Below are 22320 nucleotides of genomic sequence, written 5' to 3'. Positions count from 1 at the left end.
GAATAAAGGCCAAGATGAGTCTGCCTACACAGACAAGGCTTTTCTGAATCCTCCTACTCCATCCTAAAGAGGGGGCCTTCTCTGCTGCTGTCATCTATCTACACGCCCTTCACTTATGCATGTACCCTACACAGACAGATTGCTTCCTATAAAGTAATTTTAATTTAGAACTGATATTTTTATCATATTGGAAGCACTCAAAATTTTGCCTTCACAATAACACTGTAAAAGAAGAAACCAAAATCTAAACATGTAAATATATACAAATGGCCTTTAAATAATCAACACAGATGCAATACTTTAAAATTACATGATTTCATGACAGATCTATCGTCTGTCAAGTCAAATGCTCAATCAGCCACCACTCTTGCCAGAAACGCCTTATGCTTTGGGGATACTTCTCACCTTTTTATGTTATATTTAAGCACCTCACATGCATGAACTATAAAATGGTGGTTTTCTTGAGTCAAAATGAGAGTACCCCTAAACATTTTGTTTTTTTAAGAAAAAAAGCACTGGTGGTATCTTTGGAAGCAGCATAGCTAGCCACCCGGGTGCCAGGGGTGACGTGTGTCCTTTTACCCAGGGGTGGGGCAAGCCAGGGCAGGGGGCACTGAGCAGAGCCTCTATGGAGTCCGCCCACCACCTCCCCCTCAGCTGTAGGGTGGTGGCAGGTGGATGCAAACCCCACCTAGCCAGTTTGGGGCAGCATGGAGCCTTCAGGCTCCCGAGCCACCATGCCACTCCCAGGAGAGATGTGTGGCTCGGGTGCACTGCCGGCCCGTGGTAAGTGCCACCCCCCACAGTGTGGCGCCCAGTATGCCCCCAGCTACACCTACTATCTGCAAACTTACCGAACTGTTATTTTCACATGTTGACCATGGGGAAAGAAGGCTATATTTGTATGGAATGTTATTGTTACACTTCCTAGCTATCTCCACAGCTCTAACAAATGATTCCTCTCTCTTCACCATAAGTGTTTTATAATTATAAGTATTTCTTTAAAATGCATAATAAGTTTCATTGCACTCTGGCACTCGTTACGGTCCTCCGTTGCACCAGAAGTGGTTTAGTCATGCTGGCCACATGACCCAGAAAGCTGTCTGTGGACAAATGCCAGCTGCCTCGGCCTGAAAGTGAGATGAGCGCCACAACCCTATAGTTGCCTTTGACTGGACTTAACCGTCCAGGGGTCCTTTACCTTTTTACCTATTCAGCACACAAACAATATAATTTCACAATGGATATAATACTCATGTCCTATTTGATCTTAGGTGAAGGTATCAGCAACAGAACTTCATCACAGAGTAATGATTTTTCCTGGGAAGATTCAATTTTCAATACCTCCATACATGCTGCAATTCGACATGGAAAATGGAAACTACTAACAGGCAATCCAGGTAACTTGTTATGGGATTCCTCCCTTTTGCATGTTCCAGATAATGGCACTTCCTGGTGTCTGCTGTATTAAATTTGTGAATACTGGTTTTGGTAGCAATTGATGCTCCAGAGGTGTAAGAAAGAACTGACTAATAATGATCATAAGAACTCCCTCCTCTTCAGCCTTAAAGTAAGGCTGGTTGGTTGGTTTGTTAAATGTGTATGGCCACCCATCAATAGACATTTCCTCCTGGGCAGCTTACAGAGGTGGGGAAGATGACCAGTTTAGGCTGTTCTGCCTGAAAAAGTAACTTATGTGTTTAAAGTGTGCTAAGATTCCCACATGCACTATCTGTTTTGACATAATATGAAGCATTGTATTCAGATCTGTCGCTTGAAGGAGCAAGAGGCACACCTGCTAGAAAGCTCACTCAATGGCAGGCATCCCAGCTTTCCAGTTGAGGCATCCAGCTGGCACTATAATTTCCTATATGTCCATCAGTGTTCTTGCAGATTAATCTCTTATCTTGTTTCTAGGATGGCACTGTTTGTCCGCTTGTGTGTGTCTTGTTGCTCAAAGTTCACCTGCTGATCATTGAATGTTCGTTATAAAAAAATATGTAAAGGTGCAAAAGGTACAATAAGAAAGGAGTTGAGGGCAGTGGTGTCAAAACCAAGAAAAGAACAACAAACCTCAGCCAAATAGCTCTACTGCAGACTGAGCTTCATACCGTTTATATTAGGAACTCTTCTTCCTACTAACATCTAGTTCATCTTCTGGGTATTCTGTTGGTCAGCTGGCAAATCTCTGTAGGAAAAAAAACAAATTCCACATCGCAAGTTCAATTCCACTTCTCTGAAATTGAACAAGTCAGATCTGTGAACAAGCTGGAAACAAATTAAGAGGCTAATGCTGTCCCAACTAACTTCTAATCTGCTCTGTTCCTGTTTATAGGTTGCTCCCACTGGTTTCCACCGCCATCTTTATTTGATGAGTCAGAGGCTCTGTCTTCAGACCCTCCAACAAAGAAACTTTGGCTCTATGATATTGTTAATGATCCCAAGGAACGAAGTGACTTGTCAGAAAAATATCCTGACATTGTGAGAAAGCTCCTTTTGCGTCTCCAGCACTATAACAATAACTCTGTTCCCGTGTTCTACCCAGAAAATGACCCTCATTGTGACCCAGGAACGAAGAAAGCCTGGGGGCCTTGGATGTAGGAAACTGCTCAGCAGCCCGAGAAAGGTATATCCAGGGTAGTCATAGAGCTGATTCCCACATTATATTTGTGTACATAAAAATGTGTGCATCCTTGTGCACACCACGGCAAAGTGTACAAAAATGTTCCATGGGAATCAGCCCATAGACTCAGGGACACAGACACTTCTGACTCGTTTATTTTACCTCTTCAGCTTTCACTTCAGTCCACTGGATCCAGTTCTTCTTACTCAAAAGCTGTTTGAAGGATCCCGTTTCACCATCGGTTGTGCTTGAAGTTCTATAGAATCATAAATCTGCCATTCGGATGTTGGTGGGGTTTTTGCCGTCCATGACATGTCTCTGAAGCAGAGGGTAAAATGATGCCGCCTTCCCAAAGTTCCTGGCCAGCTGGGAAACATTATTTCAGTTGGAAAGCTCTGAGTCATGGCAGGGGGGGGCAGGGCCTTCTAAATTCTTTCGCATCTGAAGTCAAAGGCTTGATTTCATACTTGCCGGGAGCCAGCTTTTATCGGAGGCTGACAGAGTTGTAAAGAAAAGGAGAAAGAAGCCAATTGTAGAGTTCCTTTTCTCTCTCCCCACCTTTACCTCGCGAGTCACTCTAACAGGAGCATCCTAGAATGTCCATGAACAGAACCTCTTAGCAGCTACACACCAAGGTCCTAGCGATAGCCAAACACGTCGGCTCTACACCCAAAATGTCTTATTTCCACAATATGAATAATGTGATCAATATGAATACTGTGTCCACAGTGGTGGACAGGATGGTGGCTTGGAGATGTATACCTGACCTCCTAGCAGGTGAGTTGCTGCTGCTTACCAGGAGGGAGAAGGGCAAGATATTGTGGAGGGTGGCACAGTGCATATGACACTGGCAGGAGCACTGGATTGACTTTGCTGGCACCTTTGAGAGCCAGTGTGGTGTAGTGGTTAAGAGCGGTAGACGCGTAATCTGGTGAACTGGGTTCACGTCTCCGCTCCTCCACATGCAGCTGCTGGGTGACCTTGGGCTAGTCACACTTCTCTGAAATCTCTCAGCCCCACTCACCTCACAGAGTGTTTGTTGTGGGGGAGAAAGGGAAAGGAGAATGTTAGCCGCTTTGAGACTCCTTCTGGTAGTGATAAAGCAGGATATCAAATCCAAACTCCTTCTTCTCCTCCTCCTCCTCCTCCTCTTCCTCTTCTTCTTCTTCTTCTTCTTCTTTGCACTGCACCAACCTTGCCACCACTGTGAACCTCCCAGTAAGCATCAGCGGCTCACCTGCCAGGAGGTGAGGTAGCTGCCTCCACCCCACCATTCCATCTGCTGCCGCCCTATTATACATATTTACTCAGAACTCCTTGGACTTTTTTCTTTTCTTTTTACTCAAAGTCCCCTCACCAAAGGCTCCTGATTAAACTTAGTAGTTATGGGATGAGAAGAAAGGTTCTCTTATGGCTCAGTAACCAAATAACAGAAAACTGGGAACAATAATAAATGGACAATTCTCACAGTGGAAGTGGGATTCCTCAAAGATCTGGGATGATACCATTGTTTTTAATATGTCTGTAAATTATGTGGAGGTAGGTGTGAGCAGAGAGGCAGCCAAGTTTGCTGATGACGCTGTTTTGTTTAGGGTAGTAAAACCAAAAAGGGACTGTGAAGAGTGGGTGAAAGTGGGTGAAAACGTAATAGCGGTTTATAGAATTCTGCACGAGGTGGAAAAAGTAGGGGAAAATGTTTTGGGAGTATCTTAATCTGTGTCACGTGTTCTTTTTAAATAAAGGGATGGTCAGATGCCATCACAGGATGGTGGTCAGAGTCTCAGTTGGTCATTTTATTAGAGGGCTCTAATAAGTTTGAGCAAGTTGAATTTACTAAGCAGGTTTCAAAACGTCTAAATATTGTAATTTCCTTTAGACAATCTTCTTGCTTTCTGGGTTTCCCCCCTCTTTTGAAAATCTCATGCATTTTACATTCTGAAACTTTTCATTTGCAACCAGTGGACCACAAATAAATTATATTTGTCCGACTGTTTGTTCCTGGGCCCAATTCACAGCGCTTGCTCTGACATTACCAGAGCAAGGTAAAGTGAGGGGGAGAATGGGCTGAGGAGATTCCATGGCGGAGAAGCGATGGGGTTTGAGACGTTCCTTCAGGTATACTGGACCGAGGCCGTTTAGGGCTTTAAAGGTCAGCACCAACACTTTGAATTGTGCTTGGAAACATACTAGGAGCCAATGTAGGTCTTTTGAGACCAATGTTATGTGGTCTCAGCAGTCTAGCTGCCACATTCTGGATTAGTTTTCGGGTTACCTTCAAAGGTAGCCCCACATAGAGAGATAACCAGAGCATGCACCACTCTGGTGAGACAGTCCGCAGGCAGGTAGGGTCTCAGCCTGCATACCAGATGGAGCTGGTAGACAGTTGCCCTGGACACAGAATTGACCTGCACCTCCATGGACAGCTGTTGAGTCCAAAATGACTCACAGGCTGCGCACTTGGTCCTTCAGGGGCACAGTTACCTGCACAGTTACCCCATACAGGACCATGGAGTCCTCCACACCCACCTGCCTCCTGTCCCCCCAAAACAGTACTTCTGTCTTGTCAGGATTCAACCTCAATCTGTTAGCCCCATCCATCCTCCAACTGCCTCCAGACACTCACACAGGCTGAACATCTGCTGCAATCATAAAAAAGATAACCTTCCTAGCTGCTAGCTACCCTTCGTTCTGTCTGGGCTCTGTGATAAAGAAAGCTGCTGTGTTTTGTCTGAAGAGCTATAGTTAAAATAAGTACAGTCAAAGAGAAATTCTAGATTTAGATGTACAGAACATACTCTTCAGAAACCACAACAAGCTATACTAGCAAAGCCACAGCTTACTATGGACAAACCCTGGCATCCAAGGCAATGAAGAAAATATAGGTTTGACTGCATAGTTCCTTTCATTCTTAAAATATCTGAGGGCTCTTTATAAAGTCATGAGCTATACTACAGTCTTCTGCACAATACACTAAATCGACATGTTAGAGCTGGGCACATATTTCATCTTTGGCATTGTTTTATTTTATGTCTTCAGATTTAGCAAACAGCTCTGAGAATCAGCATAACTACAAGGACTTTTTATCTTTTTTAAAAACAGATAATATTCTATGGAAAACTTAAAGCTCTGCCAATCAAACGGAACATATAAACAGAATGGGTTAGTACTAGATGACTATGATTCTGTTATTTATACAGCACTTCAGGGGGGTAGGAGGACTAAGAACGTCACATAGATCTTTTTAAAAAAAATATCAAAATTTAGTAAAGAAAGCCTTCAGAATGTCAGCAGATTCCCTTTCTTCAGTGTTCAACTGGTGAGTGCTTATTTCTTGAAGGAGTTCAAAGCCCAGTTTATCAGCAGACATCATAGATTGGTAGGTTTCTTTACAAGACACACACACACCCCTCTGGCCTGCCACCAAGGCCTATCTTACATAGCAGCAGTCAGTTATTTACTGTCCTTCCACTCTCCCCCTGTCTCTTGTGGTGAGAGGCTTCTAATCTAGTTATCCCTGTTCCACTTGCACACGTTCCCCCATACCTTTTGTCCCAATTCTCCTCAAACAAGCTCCTTTACTTTCACTCTCCTGTCTGCTTCCTCCACCCTTGACACACTGCTTGTGGTGTTCCAAACCATCCGACATCCCTTGGCTTTCAGCCTACTTAGTGATGGGACACTGAGGGGCTACAAAAGTCTTCACCCTGGTGTTTTGCTTCTGGCCCAGTCTTTGCCTGTTCCAGCTGAGCCATAAAGAGAGCATCATGGCAGCCAGCCATGCTCGTCTCCTAACCCACCCACCCCATAATAAGATAGATGTGGGGGGCTGCAGCTCCTGGGCTCCCCTGCTGCCTTTCTGTCTTTTCCCACAATGGATTCCTTTGATTTGACATTGTTAAATCCTTGCCAAGAAACAAGTATACAGTGGTACCTTGGTTTACAAACTCAATCCGTTCCGGAAGTCCATTCTTAAACTGAAACCGTTCTTAAACCGAGGTGCACTTTCCCTAATGAGGCCTCCCGCTTTTGCTGAGTTCGTAAATTGAATCGTTCGTAAACAGGGCTGTTCTTAAACCGAGGTACCACTGTATTCTTCTAGTTACAAAACTGCACACTTAATTTGGTATAATACACATAATTCATCCTATTCTTCAAGCTTGGTTTTTCAACTAAACTTTAAAATCCTGTGTACACTCAGTTGTGAGTAAACCCTATGAAACTCGCTGGACTTGCTTTTGTGTAAATATGCATAGGATTGCACTGCAAATATTTACAAGTTCACAATGTTCTAATTCCTCTTGCAATTATTTTACTTAGTTGTGATTTTCCCCCCCTTTGACAGGGTGGATATTTTGTGTGTAGGAATTGATTACTCAGTCTATATGGTTCCATTCCTTGTCACTCCTGCAGGTATAGGGCAGTATATAAATTCTAACAACAACTCTGTTTTCTCCCAATTTTGCAGTTTTTTACAAGCATAGAACCCCCCATAGATGTACCATTCCCTGTTGATCTGTTTGCTTTGTAACACAAAACCCCCAATAAAAACTAATTCTTAAAAAAATGCATAGAACCCCCACAATTAAGTTATATAAACATTTCCTTGAAGTTCGCATTTTGTACATAATATTTCCCTAAAATACACATTTTTCTATGCCTTTCAATACATTTCCCTTATGAAACACACACAAGGAAGTTTGCAATCCGTTCCATAGTTGACCTGCATATACTTCTTTCTTCTCTGGCAATCACTCGTAGCCGAGTAAGATTGTCTTCCATAAACACAGTTTTAACAATGAGTCTGTAAGTCACTGTGGAGGCCAATCCACATGTCCTTCCACAGTGGGGACATTGGTTTCCGGACGGGAGTTGATCACGGTGTGGATTTGCCAAGCGTGCCTTCCTCTTAGCACGTTTCTCCCTTGCGTCCTGAGTTCAAGTGTCTTCAAAGCCCATGATACCTTTGGTAAAGGCTGTTCTCCAGCTGGAGCGCTCGCAGGCCAGTGTTTCCCAATTGTCAGTGTTTATACTATTTTTTTTAGATTTGCCTTGAGACAGTCTTTAAACCTCTTTTGTTGACCACCAGCATTACGCTTTCTATTTTTAAGTTTGGAATAGAGTAGTTGCTTTGGAAGATGATGATCCAGCGAGTGGGTGACCTGCATATAATGCTTGGACTGGTGAATCAGATTGGTCCCCTTCAAAATGCAGATGGAACACATTTCTCTCTATTTGGGAGTCAACTGGTTAATTAAATAGATGATAGCTTTCTTTCATTTATTTTCACTGATACTTTAATCTTATTTATTATTGACTTTGAAACACATTTCAATACAGTACAATCCATGTTAGAAACAACTCCCACCAGCAAATGAACTGGCTCAAACTATCCCCTTGGGAGCCTGTCTTTAACCCTCACAACTTCAGACCTGAATGAGAAATTACATTTGACCTCCATCTCTCCCCATCCCAATTCAATCTTGGCTGCCTTCAAAACAATCTTGTAAGGCATCATTTAATCCATTATTCTCAGCATGTGATTACTGGATTCTTCCATCGACTTGACTCCAACTGCACTTGCAGCCCCAGCTCCTATACAAATGGTGTGTTTAGAATTGATACAGTTTTTGACAAGGTACACATTATACTTTTAAAGCACATCCCCTCTCCAAAGATTCCTGGGGACTGTAGTTTGTTAAGGGTACTGGGAATTGTAGCTCTGATTAACTATTTCCCCCTTTGTAAAGATACACTGGATTTGCCTGTTGCATTCCACCCCACAATGGGTGCAATCTCTTTTCTTTGTTCTTAAATGAATGTAAGACCATAACTATAGATCACCCACTGCTTTGGATAACATTTTTCATAGTAGATAGTTCAACCTTTGGCAGTTTCTTTGAATATTCATTTGTTTTCTTGCTCTCGGTCATTTGCTGTTTCCTAAATATTCAGTTTCTCTGTGTGCAAAAGAACAGTTACAGCCCCAATTAAGCCATGGGGCCAGAGTTACCTCTGGATCCAAACATCCTCCCCGGAATTCATATGAAGCTGCAGTGCACAAACTAATTTCCCCCAAGCACCATTTATTTCCTATAGTGTTCTTTCTTAATCAATGTGTTACAAATGTTTTCTGATCAATGCACTATGTCCATATCTAGCCTCCACTTCCCCCTATGCAAGTGACAACCCATTGGAGGAATCTATCAGAACTGCAGGAATGTCCAGTATCCCACTCAGATCAATAGCATCACTTTAACTGTTTTGACACCAGACATTATTTGCGTTACAGCTGCTTACTGCAGCCCGCGAATCAATCAGTCATACATAATTCAGCATTGCTGAGATCTTCATTGCTTCATTGCTTGAGGATGTTGTAATGACAAAGGAGACGATGCTCAAATGTGCGTGGGAGAAAAACAACTTTGAATTATTAATTCTGCACAAAAGTTTAGATACAGATAGTAAACATTAGAGGAAGTTTTTTGGTACCATTCATTAAAATAAGCATGTGTCACCTGTCTCTTTCTGGTGAAAGACTCCAAAACTGCTCAACTGATTCATAATCACAAGGTGGTCATTCAGAAGCCCACAGGGTACTGCAGGAAACAAAGGGTCCGTTTTACACTGTTAATAGAACTCTGAATTTGGAGGCCTTTAATGACTACTTAGGTCAGAGGTGGGGAATGTCTTTCAGTCCCAATGTCACATTCCCTTCTGAGCAACTGACAACCACATGCCAATGGTAAAAGCAACAAGTGTTAATTTTACATCTGTACTGTAGGCTAATTTCTACACATCTCTTCTGTCCTCAGGCAAGGGGCAGAAGGGGCTGGCAAGCAATAATCATGCTCAGAGTTCAAGGACACATTCCAGCCAGACAAAAACACTTAGGGTATGATATGTATGGCTGGGAAAGAGTTCCAAGGGTCAGATGGGGGGCCTGTAGAGTCACATTCAGCTCTTGCACCTGAGGCTCCCAACCTCTGGCTTAAGTATTGTTATAGGTTTGGGTGCCAGAGTTTGTAGGTGCAGGACACCCATGCTTCCTAAGTTTAGTAAATGTTAGGGTTTAACCAATACTTGAAGTATTAAGAGAAGGTGCCAGGTGTTTTATTTAGCGGTGCAGAAACACAGGCTAAACTTTTTTTCCTGACCAGGGAATCACTTAGAGATAAGCCATTAAGAAATAAAGACAAAGTCATGACCTGTCGAGATTGGCCACCAGCAAAGCAAAGACTGTGGCAGCTGCAAATGGAGGATAGTTAGTAAGACAGACGTGGGTGGCGCTGTGGGTTAAACCACAGAGCCTAGGACTTGCTGATCAGAAGGTCAGCAGTTCAAATCCCCATGACGGGGTGAGCTGCTCCTGCCAACCTAGCAGCTCGAAAGCACATCAAAAGTGTAAGTAGATATATAGGTACCGCTCCGGCGGGAAGGTAAACGGTGTTTCCGTGCGCTGCTCTGGGTAACCAGAAGCGGCTTAGTCATGTTGGTCACATGACCCGGAAGCTGTACACCGGCTCCCTCGGCCTATAAAGCGAGATGAGTGCCGCAACCCCAGAGTTGGTCACGACTGGACCTAATGGTCAGGGGTCCCTTTACCTTTACGTTTAGTAAAACAGAAGACCAGTAGTTTTGGTTTTGGATTAGAGTTTGCCTGTTGTAAGCGAACAGGGAGGAATGGTTTGCAAGCTTGGGAGGAGGAGCCAGAGCACAAGGCAGACTATATGTTTTAGGCTGCAGAGGCAGCAGTGGGGCAGATCTAGCCTTCCAGGAGCAAGCCACAATCATATTTTCTGCAGCACCACCACCACCAGCAGGTAATGCATTCCTTAGAGGCCGGATCTTTTGCTGCTGTGGATCCTCCTGCCAGAGGCAGCTGCCTCACCTCACCTTGCCTAATGGGTGGGCCAGTCCTGGCAGGCAGCAATTTGCCAAAGCAGTTAAAAGGTGACATGATGCATACTTCACACATACTTATAATATCTAAGCACTGTCCACTTTAGCTGGTGGTCTAGTTGCACACACTGAGAGATATGCAAATATATGTCAGGAAAACTTTTCTCTTGCTTTCTAGCTGTATCTACACTGCATATTCAAAGTACCATCCATGCAATTCATTGGGCCCCAACTGAACACTGCAATGTGGATATGTGTCTCCATTCTGATCAGCTGTGCATGAAGAGGCTTCATTCTGCATGCAAATATCTCTTGTGGGATTTGACCAGTTTATATATATATATTTAGGACTGAGTTGATGACTGTTACGACGAACTGTTTAGGGGGAGCGTGTTCCATTTATATCAATAGGACATATTTCCAAAGAAACAAGTTTATACTTGTCTAGGGTAAAAATCAGTTTAACAAGCCTTTGGAATACTGCTTGGTAGAAATAAAGATTGACATAGTCCACAACTGCAAATTGACCAGAATGGCTCATACACGCTAAATGAAGAACAGGAATGAAAAGCTCCCATTGTCCCACAGAGTAGCTTAGGGTTTTGTGAATTGTCTCAAATTACATCATTGCCCATCTATGTGGATAAAAGTCTGTTGTTTGAAGGCCAGAGGTTGCACACTAGCAGTTGTTACAGAGCCCATTTTCACAGTGTATAAACAGCTCAAAGCAGCTGTGTGGAAGTGTCAGCCTTTTGCATCCTAAATGGCTGGCAAAGTCAGTAACAGATTCCGCCTTAGAGTGTCCAGGCTGTGTACACACAAACCTGTTAATAGCACAAAAATGTTGTTTTTCTCACTCCAGAATAATCCCTTGTGCTTGTCCTCAACATCCTGCTTTCAATCTAGATGGATTATAGATCCTGCTGTCCACAAGAATGGGTGTAGTTACTTGATACATATTTGAAAACCCTCCCCTTAATTAGGTTATCTGCACATTTTTCCTCCCTGCACATGCCCCGGGTGGACGATTATTGGTATATGCCCACTCACAATGTCATTGGGCAGATGTGGACACACTGCTGGGACTACTTAGATCTCTCTTTCCAAATGAACACACTGTGAGGTAATGCAGAATCAATCCACAATGCGCTTTTGTTCTTGGAATGAAACCAGTTTCTCAATAAGCACTTTTCAGGGGCAAAAAATATACAAAGGATCTAGATTGTGTATGGACTACCTAGAAAAAACATGTACTCAATCTTCATTGAGTAAATTCTCGTGTGTATGCAGCCTTATTCTAAGCCACAATTTATTGCATAAAGGTGCAACATAGACAGTAGCAGGACATTACAGCTGGAGTTTTTTCCTTGAACGTGACTCAACTTTCTTTCTCCCTCCCCCAGATAAACTCCAAAAACACCTCTAGTGGTGTTTCTAGCATTCTAGCATTTTACAATAAGTTCTCAGAGTCTTCAAAATAACTTCAGAAATTCTGTATTTTTCTTCAGAAAAAGTACTTTCGTTCTTTTTAAAAAGGTGAACTGGTTAACCTTAAATAGTTCTGTATTTTATAATTCTTAAGTAAATACATTTACTTATACATTATTTGATGTATTACCTATTGCTACCTTGCATTTTTATGGCAATTTCATACTATATGCAATTCTCTCTCTCTCCTGGTTTCCGAATCTCTTTCTTCTTTCTAATTCTTGAATGCAAGTTTATTTCTCAAATGGCTCTGGAAAGCTTTAAAGTTCTGTTCTTTAATCATCTTCACTAAATTATCTGGATGTGACTGACATCATCAAAGCCACAACATAAAACATGTGTATTCACTAATCACAATTTAGATAGTGGTGAAAATACAGAGCAGATCTTCCTCAAACCTTAACCGGCAGGCAGAATCAAGTGCGAACAGGTAGTCCTTCAAATACCCCGGAAACAAACCACAATGGTGACAGCAACCACTTTGAATTGAACTCATAAACATACCAGGAGTCACTGCAGATTAAATAGCTGCAGAATCACATGCTTTGAACAATGGATCCTTGTCAACAACCTGGCAGCAGCATTCTGAAGCAGCTGTAGTTTTCAGTCTTTAAAGATAGACCCACCTACAGCATGTAACAATAGTTCAATATAGATATAACCAAAAAATGTTGCTACTGCATGTCCTTTTCTACACATCTTGGGGAAATGCACATGTACATGATGTGTCAGGTCTTCAGCTGAGAGTCATGGTGCATTGTCCAATTAGGGACTTGTTTTTATTATAGAAATAGAAAGTGGGAACTATCTAGGCAGGCTGTCATGTGTTATACTCAGTTTATTTAACTATAAGTGCATTTTAGAACAAGATGCACGTAAAAACATTATTTTGTAGACAATTTTTATCTAGGTGCCAGCAGGTTAACATCAACATCAAATACAAAACAGATAATTTCTTTGCACATGGAAGTCACTTCCATGCACCTGAAACATGTAGCTATAGACAAAAGACAATTTGTGTCAATTATCAACTAAATTGCTATTATTTGTTCAATCTGTGGACAGAAATAATGTGTTATTTGCAGGAAGCATTTATAGGTTGGGGCCAATGGGCATTTTTGAAACTTTTAGAAATTGTTATGGGCACCAGGCACAAAACAGCTGCTATGTGGCTGCACATCAGGAATTGACTGCCACATCTAAATGCGCAGAAAGAGATAAAGTTTGTTTCTGAGCACAATTCAAAGTGTTGGTGCTCACCTTTAAAGCCCTAAGCATCCTTGGTCCTGTATACCTGAAGGAGCGTCTCCACCCCCATCATCCAGGTCGGACACTGAGGTCCAGCGCCGAGGGCCTTCTGGTGGTTCCCTCACTGTGAGAAGCCAAGTTACAGGGAACCAGGCAGAGGGCCTTCTCGGTAGTGGTGCCTGCCCTGTGGAATGCCCTCCCAGCAGATGTCAAGGCAATAAACAACTATTTTACTTTTAAAAGACAACTGAAGGTGGCCCTGTTTAGGGAAGTTTTTAATGTCTGAAGCTGTATTGTTTTTCATATTCGGTTGGAAGCCACCCAGAGTGTCTGGGGAAACCCAGCCAGATTGGGGGGAGAATGAATGAATGAATGAATGAATAAAGCATCACAAAATGGTCTGACTGACTTGCCCCTGCATCAGTCCACTCGGCAATGAAGAAAAAGGCACCTACACTGGCTACCACAGAAAAGAGCCTTTGCAGTTCTCTGTGCAGAATGGAAGAGAGCATAAATTTCCAGTCCCAGATTTCCAATGAAATGTGGGCTTGTTTGAGCAGCTGTTCAATGTAAGAGAGGCTACACCTGTGCCAGTGAGTGGGGGGAAAATGTAGTTTCTCATGCATTGTAGATTTTGGAGGCAATATTTGCTGACCTCTTTCACGAGGGTGCCATAGGAGGTACTGACACGAATGCTATCGCCATAGGTGTTAAACCCTTATGCAGTATGAGAACAACCAAATGCCAGTGGAAAAGAGGGGAAGGAGGAAAGAGAGGCCTCAATCTAGTTGTGTGCTGACCCTTCCAATGCATTTGTCTGAACGCAGTTGTTCTAATTCTTATAGAGAAGAACAACGCAACAGCACAAAATAGTTGAACACACTTGTTTGGATTATGGCATGAAATCAGCAGATATATTGCGGACACTTAAGTTATTACTATGGGGTATTTACAAACTCCTTGCTGTTTTATTATTTTGCATAATACTGCTAGAGCGGTTAGGAATTTAATTTCCTGCTCGCAGATCTTTTTCAGCAAAATACATGTGGATTTTTCAATCTGACATAGTATTCACCCCCTTCACATATGTTCCTCTGAGGCTATTCTGCTATATTCAGCTGTTGGGGGTGGGTGGGGGGAAAGACATTATGTCAGAATCGGCCCTGAGACAGACCAGAATAATTAGTTTCTATTTGAAACTTAATAATTCTCTGTAGATGAGTGGTGAAGTTAAATTTAATAATACTGGGAAGCATTTGGCAGTGTTAGGGTGTATCCCATTGCAGCATCAATGTCTACAACAGAGCTAGTCGCAGTAAAATGTTCAGCATGATATATTATCTGGTTGTTTATGCTAACCTCATTTCCAAGGGTTTCTTTTAACTCTTATTGGTCCAGTTGTGATGAATAACACAATGCACAATTATTTTGAAGCAGCGTAATAAAATGCATGGATCGGGCAACCGTAGAATCATAGGACTGTATAGTTGGAAGGGACCATGAGGGTAAATTTAGTCTAACCCCCTGCAATGGGGTCTTGAACCCAATGTGGGCTTGAACCCACAATCTCAAGATTAAAAGTTTCATGCTCTACCAACTGAGCTATGGCTGCAAATCTATCAGCGGGGACAAGGGGGGTACACAACTGATGCTGGTAGAACTTCCACTGTGTCCTATTCCTCCTCCGGTGGAAACATACAAACACTGTGAGAGGGAAGGATTCACCTGCCAACATTTACAGTGGTACCTTGGGTTAAGAACTTAATTTGTTCTGGAGGTCCATTCTTAACCTGAAACTGTTCTTAAGCTGAAGCACCACTTTAGCTAATGGGGCCTCCCACTGCCGCTGCGCCGCCGGAGCACAATTTCTGTTCTCATCCTGTAGCAAAGTTCTTAACCCGAGGTACTATTTCTGGATTAGCGGAGTCTGTAACCTGAGGAACTGCTGTAATTCCATGAATATTGGCTCCTTTTTGCCACTGCAGTGACAGCCTATGAATCTTCAGGATAGGATTGCACCCATACTTAGAATACGAAGTAACTTATTTTAGATTAATGGATCCATTTTATACATTTCTCTAACTTTCCCAGAATATGTTTTTAACTGCTTTAAATTAATATTGATGTTGGTGCTCACAGGCAGTGCATTCTGATCTTGTTCTTAACCCGAGGTACTATTTCTGGGTTAGTGGAGTCTGTAACCTGAAGCGTCTGTAACCCAAGGTACCACTGTACATCAGTTTTCACCACAATTGGAAATATATGATACTCCTTTTCAAAACTGAAAAAAGTAAATGTGTCCATTTCCAGCACTTCTTATGTGGCACTGTTACAGGCAATGTTTATGTTTTAAACCACTTAGAATAGTTGTAAACTGCTTATAATTTTGTGTTTGTGTGTTTTACAATCAAGCAGTATGTAAATTCTTACATAAATAAAATATAGGACCAGTTCTGCCACATTTGTAGGCCTCATTGGGTGGCTTATGTATGCCAAGTTTCAATTTATTCGCTCAACAGGTGTCTTTTTTTTTAATAACCCATAAAATACTGAGACTTATCAGGGCACAACAGCAAACCACCAACAGGATCATAGCGCACAGTGTATACACACACACACACACACACTGAACACAGTGCTGTGTTATATTTTTTCCTCTTCCTTTGAAGCGCAATCTCCTGCTTTGCTTGCTGTTTTCCTTTCCCTCTGAGACAGGCGAGGAGGGTGTCCAATAATTCCCTTTCTATCCCAGGGACACGACTGCTGCTCAGCACTGCACTCGGTTTCCGTTTGGTGCTTTTGGCAGCGTCTTCGGCAGGGAGGCACCAAGCTAGTAGTACCATTAACGTCTCTCTCTCTCTCACTCACACACATCAAGCAGGGAGGGAGAGCGAAAGAGAGAGAGCGCGCCAAAAAGTAGCTGGGCTTGGCGGGAACTCCCTCGCCTCCCGCAGCAGCCTCTTCTCCTGCCCAGTGCTGGGTTTCCCCCGAGGCCAGCTTCGCCGCGACCGTTTGCTTCGTCGGCCTTGCTGTCCCCTCTCCGTCCCTCCCTCGTAATGAGCAGCAGAGACGGGGAGTTCCGTATCCCCCGCGGCACGCGGGCCTTTCTTCCTCCCGCCCGCCCCAGCCTTGCTCCATGCATGAACCCTTTATTGTGTCTGCCACGCTCACTCCGCCCCGCCCGCTGCTGGGAGCCGTGGGGCCTCCCTCCTATCAACACACACAGCCGCTGACCTCGTCCCCCGCCTCTTGGGACGCTCTGCCTTGGCTCGCAGCGCGGGGCAGCCTCGCTGCTGACCAAACCCTGCGCTTCGCCGCTCCGAGTCAGGAGCCTGGCGCGGTCTCTCCTCGGATGGGCTGTTCCGCTTTCACGTGGGAAGGCATTTCACACGTGTATTCCCGCAGAGACCTCGATGCTTTACATCTGCCCTTATCCTGCCCCCTGATCTTTTTACACCACCTGAAGAAATCTCCCTCAGAAAGAGTACCTTCCCTATTACCTCACGCACTCCTATCGTTTTTGCCTCTTACTGTACACCACACACACACACATCTGTACAGACAGCAGGCATGTGTATATTTTTCCCTTGAAAGGTTTTCCATCCTCGTTTTCCTTTTTTACAACGTCGTGACAAACAGATGAAAGGAACACTTCCATGTCTCGGGGAGAAGGGAAGCTGCGCGTATCACCCCTCAGACTTCAAACTTGCGCCCACTCTCCCCCCCCCCCCACAAAGCCTCACATTTTACCTCAGGAACCTCGCTCCCTGACCCCACGACAAGAAGTCATGGGGCGCCCCCACCGCTATCCCCTCGGGTCTTCTTCGAGCTCCGCAATTCTTGCCGGCTCTCTTGCTGTGCGCCAAAATGTGTGAATGTGTGTACATGAATATAATATTCCCATCCAACAGAGGAAAACTACCTTGACACTTGTCCCCCGTGTGCTCCTCCTTTTTGTCCCTCGACCCCATACGTTACGTTGACTTGGGCCCCACATCCCGCCCTTCCCTCCCAGACCTCCCTCCTTTCCCCTTTGGTGAGGGACAGTCCTCGTCTCGCCATCGCTGGCGGCTTCTCCTCAGGGCGCCCCAATCGCTCTCCAACACTCTCCCTTCCTCCTCCGCCGCCGCCGGCCTCGTCCCCCCTTTTAATCCATGGGCTTTGGGAGGAGAGAGAAGAGGAAGGCAGACGTTGGTGGGGGACGGCCGTGCCGAGTGGGCTGGTCCAGGGCAGGACCGAGCGAGGAGGCAGCCTCGCTCCACACCGCTCCTTCTTCCCTCCCGCGGGAAGCTGCCGAGCAGGCGAGGTCCCTCCGCTCCTCCTGGACTGGCCGCGCTGAGGCCTGCGGAGGGGAGGGAGGACGGAGGGGGACGCCCGCGCTGAGGTGGCCGGAGAGAGGCTGAGGTGGCGGAGACGCCAAGCGCGGGCACCGGGGATTTACCAGCCGGGGGAAACCCGCGAGGCGGCTGCGGCGAAGTTGCACCCTTGGACGTCGGGTAAGTCCGAGGGGAAGACCGTGAGGGGATTTCCTTTCCATTCATTGGATTTGCGCGGGGGGAGAGAGGGAGAGAGGCTGGCCGGCCAGGGAGGCACTGGGAATGGTGGAGGCTTTTGCGGAGCAAACTTCCCTCCATGTGCTTATCAACTTTGGATGTGAGGAAAATAAAGGGGCGCGGGGGGGGGGTCACGACGACCGTGTCTCGCCAGGGGGGGGGGGGGAGCTCCGCTCTTCCTACGTGCCTGAAAACTGAGTGTGGAAAAGAGTGTGCCTTGGCGTGTTTGCGCGCGCCTTGCTGGCCAGTGGCTCAGGCGAGAACGACCCTTTAGCGAAACAAAACTGGGGGAGCCCATTCCAGTGATTTCGGTGGGTTTTGCTTTAAAGTAAGTACGCTTCGGCTGGCAGTCTTCAAACTTCCAGCTTCTTCGTTCCAAATCCCAGCAGCCTTCCGGGTTATTTCGGTGTCTGACCGTGTGGGTGTGGGAGAAAAAAAGGCAGTGAGGATCTGCTGGAGGAGCGTCCTGGAAACAGCTGCAGAGAAAAGCTGGGATCCCACAAACAGGTTTAGCAGCGGGCGATCAAAAGGGTTTCTGTCTACCACGAGGGGAACGTGCGCGTCTAAACACACACAGCGCCAAATCCACTTTAGCCTCTAGCACTGGAACTGGTCAGATCACTACTGTGGGAGAAGAACCCAGAGAGCACAAAACTTTGCAGATGCTACATCTACGGCCTTGTAGCTGAGCTGCGGAGCCTGGAGCAAACCTCGAGACTGCGCCCTGACTGCACTGGAACACTCCGGGTTTGTTGCTGCTGCTGCCGCCGAAGCCCCTTTCCCTCCCATCTGTCTCCGCAGCCGACCAAGCAGGCAGATAAATCTGCCAGTCGTTTTATTGCTCTGCCGCCTGCTGTGGCTTTCCAGTGTGGAAAATGAAAGCCGGAGTGAATGCATTGTTCGTTCCAGAGACCCTTAATGGTTGGGTCGCTGGGAGGGAGCCGTTAGCTTTTCTCACATGCACCCCTTGTTGGGAGTGAAGCGCTTTCTGCAATACTGATCACCCTATGTGTGTGCGAGAGAACTCTTGCATTCTTTTCGGCTCTCTTGCCTGCATATATCATAATGGGAGGGGGATTTTTACAAGTAGCTGTGCTTCTCCAAACTGATTCTCTTGTTCCTGTTGCATTTTTATGGGAACTGTTATGATGGCGACGTGCAAAACAAACACAGGTCAGATGGTGGTTCCACTAATTTAACTTGCTTGCATAAAGGTATGGAGCCTCTTGAATTACATTGTTAACATTTGGATTAGTTGCTTCCCATCAATCTCCTGTTTTGTGGTATAGTTATTACTAGTGTAAGGAAAGTGCAGTAACTATTTGCATAGAAGTCTAATAAAATGTGTAATTATTTCAGGAAGAGTGTTGGCTTAGAAACCTGGTTTTAGGAAAGCAGTGTAGTACACAAGACAAATCAGAGAACTGCAAAATGAGCAATACTTTTATCTGTTTCATCTTCTGCAGTTTTATTTTTCTTTTGAATTCTGAGTCAGTGCCTGCTTACTCAAAATAAGTCCTGTCAAATTAAGACTGAAGGATGCAGTCTAATACACACTAAGTAAGCAATGCAATGCACTCTTACTTGGGAGTAAGTGCATTGGGTTGCAGGCTTAAGTGTGGGTTTGATTGCAATCCAATGCCATGTGAAGGATGCAGTCCTTCACCTGCTCATTGGCTCTGCATTCAGCTTTTGTGTACCAAAGCAACATGCATTGAATGGAGTAGACCTGGTTTATTGGGGATTTTATTAAAGTTGTACAGTGGTCTGTTGTTATGTGGAGTTAAAAACAAATAAACAAACATGAAATCTAATCACTTCAAGAAATGTAGTGATGGATGATGCTTATTAGTAACTTTTTATTGCTTACTATTATTGTGGCTGTTTTTGTTTTGTAGACTTTTTTAACAGGCTAGTAATGTTGGGAAGGAAAAGGGTAGAATAAATAACATTGTTGCACAGAGAAATTTTAGGAAGAGCTGTTTGACATAGCATACATTTTAATCCCCAGTGGAGGAAATTGGACTAATATCAAGTAAAACATTGGCATTAAAGTGTTCTCTTACAAGCATCAACATTGATCCAATGTCATAGCTCTTATACCTACTTAGGAAAGTTGCCAGGGAGTTGGCAACTTCTCAAGACACTTTTCAACTAATGTTTGTGTTACTCGCTGATTGGGTCAGGAGGAGGAGTAAGCAAATTTACTCCATATCTTTTTGTATTTGTGTGTAGAATGGACTGTTAACACTACTATTATGTGCTTGTGTATGTTTGCACATCTGCATCAGGGGTAGCCACTGTAGTGTTCTCCAGATGTTGCTAGACTACAGCTCCCATTACCCCTGACCATGTTGGCTGTGGCTGATGAGCATTGTAGTCAGGGCCGGCCCACCCATGAGTCAAGGTGAGGCAACTGCCTCAGATGGCATGATCTACCAGGGTAACAGTTCCTGGTACAAACACTCTGCCCCATCCCCTTGTTCCTGACATAGATCTTTCCTCATCCCTTCTTCCTTGACACATTTTGCAGTCCACCTCAGGTGTCAGAATGTCTTTGGCTGACCCTGGTTGTAGTCCATCAACATCTGGAGGGCACCGTGTTTGCTACCTCTCATTTACATGCACACACTAGTGGGGAAATCCCCTTTTACAAATGTTGAAGCTGTCTTCTGGACTGAAGAGTTCCACAGGTTGAATACACGTAAAGGAGGACAGAGCTCCAGTATAGCATATGTCCATAAGAGGGGATTTGGTAGGTGTAGCTTGTTTTGCAGAGATGTTAAAAGTTTGATGAAATTTCCTTTGCTATAATGAAAACACAGGTTTTGTTCTGGTTCCCTTATGGCTATGTGCTCCTGTGATTAAAAAAAGGGCCAACAGACAAGCCATACTGCTTTTTGCCTTATTTTTATTTTGGAATGGAATTCTGTGGTTTGTACCAGACAATGGGAAGTGGTAGCATTCTTGGCTGCTCTTTCTACCTGTGCAGTTCCTCTTTTCAATTTGCATTAAAAAAACACCTGATCCTCACAAGGCACACATGCTTTGAGCTACTCTTCTGCTAGCACCTTGTGAGTCTGCACAGTAAGGCATAAATGTTGTGCACTGATGCCAAAGTATTCATCTACCTACCTACCTACCTACCTACCTACCTACCTACCTACCTAATGTGTCCTTTTAAATAATAAACATTGGGGAAATGTACACATTTTTCTTATTTTGCATAATTCTCCAGCATTTGCCATTTTGCACAATTTGCTTTGATTTTGCTCAATGTGGGTGGTCAATGTAGAGCTCTAAAGTGATATTCACAACTACTGTTTAAGTCACCCAGCGATGGAGGAGCCGCCCATAGGGGCGAGAGCGGGGTGCACCGTGGGGCCTCTGGAGTCTGCCTGCCTCCTCCCACTCAGCCGCCCTACAGTTGGAGGGGAGGCAGCGGGTGGACTGTTTGGACAGCGCGGAGGCTGCACACACCCAAACCACCGCATCTCTCCCAGGAGAGATGAGTGGCTCAGGTGCGCTGCAGGCCCTGCATTGAGCGCCGCCCGGCATTTTGTCACCCCCCTCAGTGGTGACACCTGGGGTGGTCCACACCCACCGCACCCCCTTCTTCCACCCCTGAAGTCACCCTCTCTGGCTTCTGAGATTTCAATAGGCATTTGCCTGCACACTTTTCATTCATGTTTTTATAGTAGCATGAGTTAAAGTAGGGATAATCATTTTCATTTTCTTAGGAGTAATATTGGTGGAGGTGGGGCTTCAAACTTGTAGGGGACAGGGATAGATGGGACTGGAAGGAGGTGACTTCTCACCATTTGCTTCAGGCAACAAAATGCCTTGGGCCAGCCTTGGATGGGACCTCAGTCAAAAGTGGATGGGGTACTCCCTATTCTGCGCTAGTAAGCAGTGCTATTTTTCTAGAAAAAGAGATGCTGGAAACCACCACGAACGTCTCCCTTGTTCTCATATAATGGTAATGGCGCCCACCTGAGAGGTGCTGGAACTGGCACCTTGGGTAAGTTCTGGCTGAAAAAAAGCCCTGCTAGTAAGGAACTGTGATATACACACATCCATGAGGATTATGAACCAACTTAATGCAATGACCCAAGTCACAATTAGGGCATTTGTTTCCCCTGCATATTTCATCTTTGCCTGCCTTCAAGGTGTAATGTCACAATTTTCACTAGGCACAAAAATGCTTCAAGAGCAGAACAGCTTCCCATGAGGATATAATCTTTGTTTGGTAGGAAGTGCCATGATTTCTAGTAATCCTTTGTCACTGTTGGAGATAAATCCAGAAAAACAGGAAAACTTTATCAAAGTTCAGTTGAAGGGCGACTGTGTGTAGCATTACAAACATTAATTATTAACATTCATAGCATTATTAATATTCATTGATGTGTGAAATTCCAGCTACAACACAGGAGGCAATATGTATACAGAGGAAGATGTATATTTATTGAACACTCCTTTCATATTTACTTATTGCATCTTTTCATTTCA

General features: G+C 44.5%; 2 protein-coding genes and 1 long non-coding RNA gene across 4 annotated transcripts in view; 2 read left to right on the top strand and 1 right to left on the bottom strand.

Annotated features, from left to right (window-relative positions):
* Positions 1-4394, top strand: part of ARSB (arylsulfatase B) — a 74074-nt gene extending 69680 nt beyond the window's left edge. For both annotated transcript variants that reach the window (XM_081929396.1, XM_081929395.1), the window contains 2 exons: positions 1275-1400; positions 2336-4394. In XM_081929396.1, coding sequence (XP_081785522.1) covers positions 1275-1400; positions 2336-2601 — 392 coding nt within the window. In that variant the 3' untranslated portion in view covers positions 2602-4394. The remainder of the gene's footprint in view (positions 1-1274; positions 1401-2335) is intronic.
* Positions 1-22320, bottom strand: part of LOC309379919 — a 281744-nt gene that overhangs the window by 74221 nt on the left and 185203 nt on the right. The window lies entirely within an intron of this gene.
* LHFPL2 (LHFPL tetraspan subfamily member 2) overlaps positions 17682-22320 on the top strand; it is a 105407-nt gene continuing 100768 nt past the window's right edge. The window contains exon 1 of the mRNA XM_081929449.1: positions 17682-17754. The gene's annotated coding sequence lies outside the window, so the exon portion shown is untranslated. The remainder of the gene's footprint in view (positions 17755-22320) is intronic.

This window comes from Podarcis melisellensis (assembly GCF_964234715.1).
Source record: "Podarcis melisellensis genome assembly, chromosome: 11".
In the NCBI taxonomy this organism is placed as follows: Eukaryota; Metazoa; Chordata; class Lepidosauria; order Squamata; family Lacertidae; genus Podarcis; species Podarcis melisellensis.
This window is presented reverse-complemented; position numbering and strand designations above follow the sequence as displayed.